This window comes from Lissotriton vulgaris, chromosome 10 (genome assembly GCF_964263255.1).
Source record: "Lissotriton vulgaris chromosome 10, aLisVul1.2, whole genome shotgun sequence".
Lineage (NCBI taxonomy): Eukaryota > Metazoa > Chordata > Amphibia > Caudata > Salamandridae > Lissotriton > Lissotriton vulgaris.
The window spans coordinates 81,381,795-81,394,190 of NC_141698.1; the positions used below are offsets into that span (position 1 = coordinate 81,381,795).

Here is a 12,396-nt window from a genome sequence, read left to right on the forward strand (position 1 = left end):
CAAAGAGGCTGTTGAGAGGGTGCCATTGCCAGAACTAGGGCATGGTTGCTCTTTGTGCTACTTTCTGGTGCCCAAGAAGGACAGAGGGCTTCGACCTATACTAGATCTGCACCCTATCAGTCCCTTACCAGACTGAATGCCTATTTCCATATTCCCATCCTGCCAGCTCATCTTGAGATGGGAATTTGTCACCTTCGTAGCTCCATCCTCCACTCTGAGGAACTGCTGACCACCTTTCAAGGCATAGAAAAGAGATGGATCACAGAGGGTAATCTTCCTTGCTTCATAAATTGATTTCTGACATGATTTCAGGATCATTCCGGTTCAAACGGTGAAGTGGTGGATTCCTGTTCAGAGTTTATTCTCATTCTGAAGATGCTGTGCTTTTAGTCCGAGGTACATTTCACTTAAATTGTACTCTACTTTAGTACAGTTCAAGTAGCAGCTTTTCCTTCTTCTATGCTCAAGATAGTTGTTATTGGTGAGGCAATCCCTGATGTGCCTTTTGGAGCTGTCACGTCTGTGACTTCGGTCCCACTTCTTTGACCGGCTAATCCTCTGGCTTCTGATATGGCACCATTCAAATATCATTGAGCAATTCTACCACCTCAGAAGGTATTAGTTGCAGGTTTGTTTTTTTGTAATGTGTGAACTACAGGAATGGCAATGTTATTGCCTCAGATCACAAAAAACACCCTCATCATGAAGACATTCTGAAGCAGTTGTTGATATACATTCTGACAAGTAAGTACCCCTGTTCAGATAAACGTTTGAATTTTTAAAGTGTTACTTGTTTGGAAGCAGCACAGTAAGCTTACTTTATTCCTAATGACAATAAATGAGAAGTAAATTACTTGATTCCTCTGGATACACATATATGGGCTTAATCATAAAATGCCAGAATGTTCGTAAACTTCAGGTCGACGAGGGACCTCAGGAGGATAAATCAGATTTTTGAAACATAGACGCCTGACTTATGACACCTGAAACCCTCCATTTACATACTATAAGAAGAAGTCCAGTCTGCTCATGATGATGCTGGTTACTTTTAGCCATTTGTTTAGATGGATACTTCTAACTATGGATTTCTCACCTTTAGCCTAATCCCCAAGTGCTAGACTGTATCTGGAAGCTTTTCACAGAAATGCTCCTGCGTGTCAGTCTGTGTCATTGTGCTGCTTTGTGTTGTCTTCATTCCGGCCCAGAAGTAACAGAGCTGGCGGATATAGACACCACCACTGCACACTGACTTGAGTTCCTTTCTTTATGGGTCTTCAGGCACAGATATGTAGGGCCACTATTCTTTCTTTGACGTTTGACAAGTGTGCAAAAGAACTATGTTCCCACGGAAGGCTGGAGGATTTAAGCCATACAAGGACAATCGTAAATAAATGTCCACCGGATATGCCTTTGGTGTTTGGACTCAAGTCTTGTGAGAAGTGCCCTCTCATGAACCCAAAGGTGATCTGGGACCATGATGTGCTGCTGTGTGCATGCTAAACACTAGAAAAAGCCTCTCCAGCATAGCTCGAAAACGCGGACTCACTCCCACTACTGAGACCATTCCTGCGTCAGGCATTGTCGTTCATGAAGTCTTTGCTTAAGTCCAGGTCTAAGACAAAGCAAAAGCACAAGAAGGCCAATTGAGGCATGGCCCCATCGTGCCATTTTGTCTCCAGAGAAGACATAAGAACATCAATGTGCCACAAGGTCTCACTTTAGGAGCCAATTCTGAGATTGGTCCCCTTGCACCTCGAATTCCCAGAGTCATCCATCAATGTCGCAACAAATCGAGGCCTTCAAGGAGGCCAAGTTGCACATCTTTGGGACTGTCCTGTGCCCTCTGGTGTGCATTTGAGACCCAACCATCCGAAGGCAATTCCAGTCGTGTTATGCTCCATCTATGCCCCTCGAAGCTGCTTTGGATTGTGCATCAGTGGTGACTTCTGCTCCGGCACCAAAATCTGCACCAGTCCTTTTGACATCAATGCCTGTGATGAAACTGCCAGCACCAGAGGAACAACCTGCACCGATTTCAGTGACTTACTCCGAGTGAAACTCGCCTTTGCTTCGACCAAGGTCACATCTTGAAGCTGCAATGACGTGTCCAGTCCTGTTTCAATCTCATTCTGACAGAACACTAACCCTGCTGTTGAGCCACTCTCAAGTTCTCCAACAGCTTTTTGAGTGTGACTCTGATCAGCGCTTTCCACCATTTGAAATGGCAATGCTGATTATCTGGATGTGCTACTGTAACCAAGCTATACCCAACTGATGAGCCCCAATAAGGATGAAACTAGTCCCGGGGTGCTTCCATTCCACTCCATGGTGGAGACGAGTCTAGCCGGTGGCAGTGGCTGACCCTATCCGCTAACGCTGTGTGGTACAAGACCTGCACTGCGAGCGCTGATTACATAGCGTTTTTTAAACTTAGCGATTTGCTGCTAATTTTAATCTTACAGTGTATTTCTTGTGTAAAATTTATTGTGTAAAATTTTAAAACTGTTGCCTCACCTGTAGGCTGACGTAATTGCTGCTTGGGATTTCACTCTTTAAACTCCCGCCCCGGTCCGCCGCGTCCATTTTGGGCGTTTGAAGCGGAGGTTGGAGGAGGAGCCCAGCACTTCCGGGCTCAGGGCTGCAAGGTCAGCGCTCTAGCTGCGCTGTATGTGTGAGTGAATATAAACCCAGCTTTGGCACACCCGCGTGGTGGAGACGAGTCTAGCCGGTGGCAGTGGCTGGCCCTATCCGCTAACGCTGTGTGGTACAAGACCTGCACTGCGAGCGCTGATTACATAGCGTTTTTTAAACTTAGCGATTTGCTGCTAATTTTAATCTTACAGTGTATTTCTTGTGTAAAATTTATTGTGTAAAATTTTAAAACTGTTGCCTCACCTGTAGGCTGACGTAATTGCTGCTTGGGATTTCACTCTTTAAACTCCCGCCCCGGTCCGCCGCGTCCATTTTGGGCGTTTGAAGCGGAGGGTGGATGAGGAGCCCAGCACTTCCGGGCTCAGGGCTGCAAGGTCAGCGCTCTAGCCGAAGTCGAGCCAAAGTCAAGCCCGTCTGCGCCCGTCCGCGGCCGGACGGGGCGCGGGGCCAGGAATCTTAGTCTTCCAAACTCCCCCAAGATATGGTATGGTAGACAGGAGCTGTTGGATCTCTGTCCCGATGTCACCCTACCATGTAAACATACTATGGAGGCGCTAACGCTGCATGTCTGCCCTCTGTGCCCTTTTTCGCCTGATGTAGCACCGATTAAGGTGCCCTCCAAAAAGCAATTTAAGGCAGGTTTGATAAACTGTAGATCTCTTGGCAAACATAGTACTCAAATATATCACCTACTTGAGGATGAAGGTTTTGATACTCTGTTCTTTACTGAGACCTGGCTAGGGGAACTCTCAGACCCTGACATTATAGAGGCCATGCCTCCTGGCTACTCCCTCTCCAGATTGGACAGGAAGGAGGGCAGGGGTGGTGGTATAGCAATTGCGATTAAAAATCCCATGGAATGCTCCCTATCTCCCCTAACGATCGATCACTGTGAAGCAGGCTCTTTCACCATCACCATAGGACCCCAACACTCCCTCTCAGGCATTCTTGTGTACAGACCCCCAGGTAGGCTATATGATTTTACCACTAGCCTGACAGAAGCCACAGCACACTTAGCAATAAGAAAAACTAGATTTTTGGTGCTTGGTGACATGAATATTCACTTTGATGATCCCCTTGACAAAGATGCTAAGGACATCAGGGCAGAACTTCACTCCCTTCAACTAGACCTAATAAATTATGACCCCACTCACAGACTTGGTCATCGCCTGGACCCTATCTTCGGGAACTGGACCGGAGTGCAAGCTACATCTCCGATACCGGTACCCTGGTCTGATCACTCCCTAATTCCATTTCACATTCAGTTATCCGAGCCTGATCCTAAAAAAGATTATGATCACCGTTACCAGTGTCGGAAATGGAAAAACTTCTCCCAGGACACTTAACAAAATACTCGAAATAGGAGGACCCCCAGGAGGCACAGACTGTGAGACAGCCTATAGTCGCCTACAGAACCGTATTTTAACGGCCCTAAATAACACTGCTCCTATTCGTAATATGAAAAGTTCTAAAAATGCGAGAAAATCCACCCCGTGGTATACTCCTGAACTCCAGGCTGCAAAATCCGCCTGTAAAAAATTAGAACGAGAATGGCGTATCAATTTCTGTCCGGATATTAAAACACAATATAAAATAGAGCAAAAGGACTATAATAAAAAAATACGTACTACCAAAGCCTTGCATTACAAAAACTGCATAGGGGAAGCAGAGAACTCCTCTAAAGAGCTCTTCAAAATCTTTAAAGAGATCTCTGTGCTCACAACTGATAATACGTCCCACACTGACTCTGTGGAAACCTGCAATAAAATTGCCAAATACTTCTCTGGGAAAATTACCGATATCTATGCAAACTTCTCTGGAAACCTGACATCTGGTCATGATTTTACGGAAAGTGAAGGAGTTAGTCGTACAGAGTCATGCCTACAATGCTTTTCGGTTTCCCCCCCTGAAATACTTGTAAGCGTCTGTAAAAGCATCAAGTCGGGCTCCCCCCGTGACCCGGCCCCTCCGAAGGTACTTGGAGCAACTCTAAAAGTACTGGAACCTTACTTCAGGCACGTCATTCATGTCTCCTTTTCCTCAGCCTGCCTTCCGGAGGATTGGAAGAAAGCAATAGTACTACCAATCAAAAAGAAACCCAATGTAAGCCAGGATACCCTGGAAAACTTGCGTCCTATATCCCTCTTGCCTTACCTAGCGAAAGTGGCCGAAAAAATAGCCAACAAACAACTTATGGCTCACTTGGAATCTAATAACTCCCTGCATAGCTCCCAATCTGGTTTCAGGACGAGCTATTCCACAGAAACAGCCCTCCAGAGAGCGACTGAAACTCTACGGGCAGAAGCTGACGAGGGCCACACAATGGCACTTATTATGCTGGACCTCAGTGCTGCGTTTGACACTGTAGCACACTCCATCTTGCTACAGTGTCTAAACAGAGCTGGGGTCACCAAAGCGGCACTAGGTTGGCTGAAAGCTTTCCTCACAGACCGATGCTTCCAGGTGCAGAGAGGTGCTTTCCTCTCTGACAGCATTGCTTTAGAACAGGGGGTGCCTCAGGGCTCTGCCCTGAGCCCTACCCTGTTCAACCTTTATATGGCCCCGCTGGCAGACGTGGTTCAATCATATGGCATAGAATTAGTATCCTACGCCGACGACACCCAGCTGCTCATTTCCCTATCCCAGGCTCCCACCTTAGCAGCCGCCAACTTCAAAACCTGTATGCAGGAGCTTGCTAGCTGGATGAACCAACACTGCTTGAAGCTCAATGGCTCTAAAACAGAGGTTCTTGTGATAGGAGGAAATGATGCTAGTTGGACTCAGGAATGGTGGCCACCCTGTCTTGGTCCTTTACCTACCCCCTGTAAGGAAGCAAAGAACTTGGGTGTCTGGGTGTATCCCAAACTCTCCTTTGATGGCCATGTCCATAAAGTTGTAGGGAAATGCTTTGGGGTTCTGAAGACCCTAAACCGTACCCTGGACCTTCTTCCTCTTGAAGCCAGACGCACCATGACCCAAGCATTAGTCACCTCCCGTATCGATTATGGAAATGTACTTCTTCTAGGGACAACGGAAAAGAACATCAGAAGACTGCAGGTTCTACAAAACACGGCTGCACGGCTTGTCCTCAGGCTACCCAAAAGAGCAGCCTCAAAGCCTACCTTGGCTGCTCTCCACTGGCTTCCTATAAAAAAAAGGATCCTATTCAAGGCGCTCTTAATATGCTATAGAATAACCTCACAAAAAGCCCCTGAATACCTGAAGGATCTAGCCATCCCCTACGAGCCCAATAGAGCACTTCGCTCTAGGGGAACTGGTCTACTTAAAATCCCCCGGATAAAAAAAGCCAGAATGGGAGGCCGCTCCTTTCGATTGATAGCAGCCAACAAATGGAATTCTCTCCCTATCAACATCAGATTAGCAGAGACTGAAACCATATTCAGGAAACTTCTAAAGACCCACCTGTATACCCTGTAGGCCCCTCCCACCTCTCCTGCTGCTCTCTCCACAGCGCGGGGACACGCCGGGACGGCGTCACCAGGCGCTTTACAAACCCCTTTATTATTATTCCAGTTCAGGGAGGACCTAGCGTGGCAGTTCCGGCTGGACTGTTCCCATTTGAGCAGTGTTGGAAATGATTCGCATATGTCTAGGTCCCAACCAAAGCGGCATGGTATGCGAAATAACGGTGTACTGGGATGATCCCCTGAGTAATTACCAGTGGCTGAGATTAATGCAAGGATTTCATCCATCAATTGTTTGTATACCTCAATGTGTTGATCTGCGTATCACAGCAAATATGTGGACAATTCTTCAGGAGGTGATGGTGTAGTGGGATACCCCTATGGGTTATAACTAGGTGATTGTATAGTAACATCTTCTACACCCATCTCTTCCGGAGAATCGTGGGAATAGTCCTTTTCCATAGCCGCCTCCTTGTCTTGTAAGGCAGATATATGCTTCTTAAAGGGAAAATGTTTCAGATTTTTACCAAACCTTTCACTTTTGTTTCTTGGTCGTGTATGTCTTCTTTGAGGAATCTCATAGGACACAGCCATTTACAAAGCAGTATTTTTATCTTCTATTGTTGTACTTTAACTTCGGAAAATTGGGGGTCATTTTTAGCCCCAAATGAATTAGTGACCCTTTTTTTTTTGGTCAGACAGTTTTTTTAAGGTTGATTTGTGGAAATGTGTTTTCTGTTTCGACCTTGATCATCTGATTTCGAAGTAGAGTTCGATGTTTGTTTTGGTATTATATCATTCTCTCGCAACTACGACTCAGCAGATATAGTTTCTTTCCCCCACCCTCTCTAACATTCGAACCATTTAGTGCTCGAAACATTTGTATGAAGTTTTAGTGTAGCAGTTTGGATATAGAAGTTCTTTGTACCAGACACTATTGGTTAAGAGGATATAGGAACTAATAGAAACCCTCTGGGCACCACAGCTGAAGGATTCACGATTGTGGTCTTCTCCTGTTGGAAAGCCATAAAATGATTCTACCTCTGTTTTGGCATTGTCTCATCATCTGCTTTAAGTGCACTATATACAACCTAGTTTTTGCAGAGCTAAAGTGCCTTTGGACCTGCCTTCAATGACATGGTTTGAGGTTCCCACTTTGTTCCTTCTGTTTTTTAAGAGCCTGCTTAAAAAACATTACAAGCTACTCATCCTGTTGTATTGTAGTTTTGTGGAAGGCACAAACGAGAAATCAGATGTTTGCTAACCAGGGGTACTTCCTCTACTGTGTGCAAAAACTAAACCGGGCCTTTTCCATGGCAGTGTGAGTCTAGTGTAGTACCTCCTGCAAAACTATTGTTGCAAGCAAGTAACTTGTTTCCTAGTATTAATGACAAAAGGGATAATTAGAAGCGTGCAACAGAGTTAATGGGGAAATAACTGTTATTTTGAGGGACTGTATTCCCAAGTAAGGGTGGAGAACTCTATTCATCTATCTAAACTTCCTCATCAAAGTTTTGAGAAAATAGGAAATCTCGATGACTGTGCTGGCACAGATTCTTCACGACTGACTGTTTCATTAACCCATGAGAACGCCAGATCTAATTAGTCCTCAGCAGGTTGCTCTTGGTCATCCACCAATGTAAATTAAAGCAGGTGGCCCAGTAGCAAACCTTAAGTGAGAAGGTCTTTGAGTACCTACTTGTGACTTTGGTGGACAATACACAAAGAGCGTTACACAAGGTTAGTAACTAGTTTGACTTGCCAGCACCATTGAAGAGCCACAATGATTTACTGTCCAAATGCGACAGGTACTCCTCTTTACTGAAGCAGTAAGCTGAACATCATATTCAGTGGGGCAGGTTCTCATTTGGTACCCTTCTTTGCTAGTTTGAAAGATGCCTTCTACCCAATACAACCCTCCAGTGAGAACACTTAAATGCTCTGTCTCTATGATGGCACCAGACTTTCTCACACGTTGACTCTAAAGCAGTCCTAAGTGGCTGAAGTTCCTAGATAATGTGCTATGTTTTCATATAGTTGACTATTGTGTGCACATGATTGAATTCAGACTAACCGGCTGAAATCGAAAATATGTGCTACGACTCCATTTTGAAAATGTGACAATATAAATAATTGCAGATCCATTTTAACACATACATGTGCAACTGTCTCAAATGCGTACCTTAGTATAACCATTCGAATCAGTGACCTCTTCATTGGTCATTCTTAACGTTATTGTGATATAAAGTGGCCACTTTTCTAAATCGCGCCTTGTCATCTTAAGAATGTGGTTTTCTTTCATCCTTTTTGGTAACATCTTTAGAGTTTACACACTTAATTGTGACCATTGCTGCCAGTGCATCTAGTGACTAAGTCTATGTTGACTCAAATGGCCTTTGTTGTGTCAATTTTATTCTAGGTGTTCAAAAGAGCTGAACCAGTGGGAGGCTCTGACGGAGTATGGACAGTCCAAAGGCCATATCAATCCCTATCTCGTCCTTGAATGCGCTTGGAGAGTTTCTAATTGGACAGCAATGAAAGAGGCATTGGTGCAGGTGAAGGTTTTATTTAATGTTGTTCTCTTTTGTTTTTCACCTGACTGCATTTTCACAGGGCAGGAATTTAAAAAAAGAATCTGTTTACAACACCATATGCCTAGAGTTTCTTTGTTTTTCTTACCTGTAGCTGAGTACTGCATTCTGGCTCCTCTGCATATTTTGATGATGCGTTTACCAAGAGTGGGTTCAGCCTCACATGGTCTCGGGACCCACATTAGCACCATCACCTCCCTCGGACTCTGGCTGTGGGACGCGAGTGCAGAGGTGCTTTGAGGTGTCAGGTGGTGGGGTCGGGGACTCGCTCTTTGTCTTTGGTTTCTGCAGAAGGGGGCAAACAGGGTAATTGGGCCATTCTCGTTGTGGTTCTCACTGTCCCTGAAGTCTATCGACGTGCAGGTTGGTTTTTCTTGGCATTGGTGTCTGGTCTAGACTCAAGAAGCCTTGGAGACTGCAAGGGATTCAGTACCCTAAGCATGGTTGCTGTGCGGCTCCAGTCGGTCCTGGCGCCCCCGCACTTGGTGGGAGGACAGATCTGACCTGCAGGAGCACTGTGGCCTCTTCCTGGGCAGCTGCAGTGTCGGTAGTCCTGGTAGGCTGCAGGATTGTGGAATTTCTAACTGCTAACCTCAAGCTCTTCACCCTAGAGGTTTGTCCAGCCTGGCCATGCAACATGCCTCATGTATAGCTAGTTTTCCAGCCTATCCTGGTGCGAGATAGGACTAGGGCAGGTGATGGCATTTCCGCAAAAATTAATTTAGGGGTGGTACTAGCCTGAGAGGGGAAATGCCTCCTAACTAGCTCATTTTCATGCCTGTCCTGGTGCCAAATGGGCCCGGGCCGAAGGTGGCAATTCTCCTGTGTCTGTGGAAGCCTTGGGGCACATATCAAAGGCGACCGAGGTCTTTGAAGCCTCCTGCCTTGATATGCAGATCACCAGTCAACTTGCCTGAGGGGTGGGGTGGCGGTCAGAAAATTGTATGTGCTGGCTGGCTAGACTGGACCAGTCAGCCAGCATACCAGAGGACTAGTTGGGTTCAGGTGGGTACCTCTAAGGGACCCTCTGGCTGCATGTATTCATAATTCCATCTCTGAAATCATATGGGTTTATTAATGCAAGGTGTTTGATACCAAACACCATAGGTTTTAGTGAAGCCATTATGTTGCTGGGTAACTCGTTTAGACATGTGCCCAGTACATACCTTAAGATTCATTATTTATTTTATGTTTGTGTTTTATAGAGCGCGAACTTGACCCGCGAGGGTATCAGAGCGCTTTACAAGATATACAAACAAAGTTTAAGGTGCAGAAATATACAGAACTATACAAAAGGATGGCGAAGGGCAGGGGTGTAGGGAACATAGGGGATAATGGGGATACAAATGTAAAATTGCAATCATAGTTAAAGCCGGTAAAAATAAAGGCCCCATAGATTCACTGCGGGGAGAGTTGGTGATCTGGTGAACAAGCAATAGTCTTAGAATCATCAGACTTGTGGTCAGGCATGGCAGGCATTAGACGAGGCATTTACCCATGAGGAAGGTTTTGGCCTCCTTGAGACTTGCTAGAGAAGGGATTCTTCTGATGGCTGGTGGGAAAGAGTTCCAGATTCTTGGTGCTGCCCCGGTGAACGCCCTACTGTAGGTTCTTTTTTTCTGAAAAAAGGCGGGTTGGAGTAAGAGGTTGCTGGCTTCCATGCTCATTTGCAATATCTAGTAATAGAACTAGACATCACAGGGGCATGTGTGCTGATGCAGATTTGTCCTCACGTAAAATATAATTCATCCTCCTCTAGGGCTCAAGGCCTGCTGTAGGGGTGACTTAAATATATTGGATTGAATGACTTTGGCATGACGCACAGGAGTGTCATGTCATGTTTTCATTCATGGTTTGCACCATGTCATGCAGCTTGCAATGGCAGTCTCTGTAGAATTTAAAAGCGGGTTCCTTAGGGTGGCACAATATATACTGCAGCCCTTAGGGACCCTCTTTAACACCTATGCTCTCGGTACCCGGAGTGCCATCTACTAGGGACTTACAGGAATGCCAATGTCCTTAGCCAATTGTAGAACAATTAGTATACACCTTGTTCTAGGAAAGGAGCACTGGCACGGAGGTCTGGATTGCAGGCCTCGGTGCACTGTCAGAGTTGCAGAACAGCATCCAGTAGCTAAAAAGGGGGGACAACTGCAACAATAGACCAGTTTCGTACAAGCAGTATTTACAGTGGTGTGCAATGTATTGTATTACTGTAAACCAAGTAAACACGTGGAATAGCAGTGACAAGTAGGATAAGTTAATCAAACATTCCTCTGCTAAATTAATAAACCAGGATCAGCCCTGCCGGTGTAAATAGTAAAAGGCTTGCAGATCAATCTGTTTTCTTAATGCCATCCTGTAATAAACTTAATTTCCACCCTATCACCTCCTGAATGTTTGGACAATGCTAAATAGGCATTATTATTTGTTCTGAAAATGCAGCCCTGATTTCCGGTCACTGCAGAACTGTTTTGATGCACCATAATTAATCCTTGAACATACGTTTATTATCTCTTCGACTTCATGTTCTGTGTTCATGACTTGTGTCTCTTTTTGCGCATAGGTCGAGTTGAGCTGCCCAAAGGAGATGGCGTGGAAAGTCAACATGTACCGTGGGTACCTAGCAATCTGCCACCCTGAAGAACAGCAGCTGAACTACATAGAACGCCTGGTGGACATGGCCAGCAGCCTCGCCATTCGAGAGTGGCGCAGGCTGCCCTATGTAGTGTCTCATGTGCATACACCTCTGCTTCAAGTAAGAATTTATTTTTAAGAGCTTCTAAGTAATGAAGCACCTTAAGGCTGCTTTCCTCAATGAATCAAATATTTCCTTTATCTTTTGCATCAAATTTGTTTCCTGACATTTACTATAAGCAGTTGATTGTTTTGGCTGGGAAGTAGGCTACAGATGCTTAGGATAGATAAGAATGTGGAGTATTCTCCTTCCGCTGTAAGGGTAGGTATATTTTATGTTCTTCTGGGGGTTTTCTCCTCTTTGGAATTATAAATGTTCTGGCAGTGATGGTGAGAACCTTGTCTGTATACTGGTGTTAGTCATAATCACAAAAACAATGTATTTCATGCAGAGAAATTAACTTCCGTTTGTGAGGGTGCAAGCGAGCTGCTCATCCTGGGGTGCACAGTGAAACTTGTGTTGCTGTGTCGTTATTTGTTTGCCCATTGACCGAATGCAGGAGGCACAGACGTGTCATGCGGTATTGAGGCTTTTTTGTGTACCGCTTCTGCCGCAAACCTGCCTCCTACATAAATAGGACCTTTATAGTATTCAAAGATTATTAATCTTGCAAAAGAAAATAGTTATCATAACAATAGTTTTCCATCTTTATCAGTTATCAGCATTCCACCGGGCTGACCCTACCTCCTTAAGAGGAAGAGAATTAAGACTAACTATTCATAGCACAGGGCAAGTGCAGAAAACAAAGTCTAAAGATGACTCCTGGTTTATGGCATTAAGATCCATAGGACATATTAGTGTCTTGTTATAGACCCGCCCATTGTCCTCACAACCACAGTGAAACGTTTTGAAGCAAAAGAAAGTTGTTCTTTTCAGTCCAATCACATGACAGCAGTAAGCCTGCTATTCATTTACTGCTGGGGCTGTGCAGCTGCAGTTACAGGGAAGCTGCAGTTCATTGCACTCTCATTAAGAACTTATATACTTAGTTATTTCCCGTTCTCCAGACTACTGAACAATGTAAGTGATA

The 12,396-nt window shown here is 45.1% G+C and overlaps 1 protein-coding gene across 2 annotated transcripts in view; it reads left to right on the forward strand.

Moving 5' to 3' along the window:
- Positions 1 to 12,396, forward strand: part of TRRAP (transformation/transcription domain associated protein) — a 737,638-nt gene that overhangs the window by 580,841 nt on the left and 144,401 nt on the right. For both annotated transcript variants that reach the window (XM_086940544.1, XM_086940545.1), the window contains 2 exons: positions 8,497 to 8,632; positions 11,235 to 11,426. In XM_086940544.1, the coding sequence (XP_086796670.1) occupies positions 8,497 to 8,632; positions 11,235 to 11,426 (328 nt within the window). The remainder of the gene's footprint in view (positions 1 to 8,496; positions 8,633 to 11,234; positions 11,427 to 12,396) is intronic.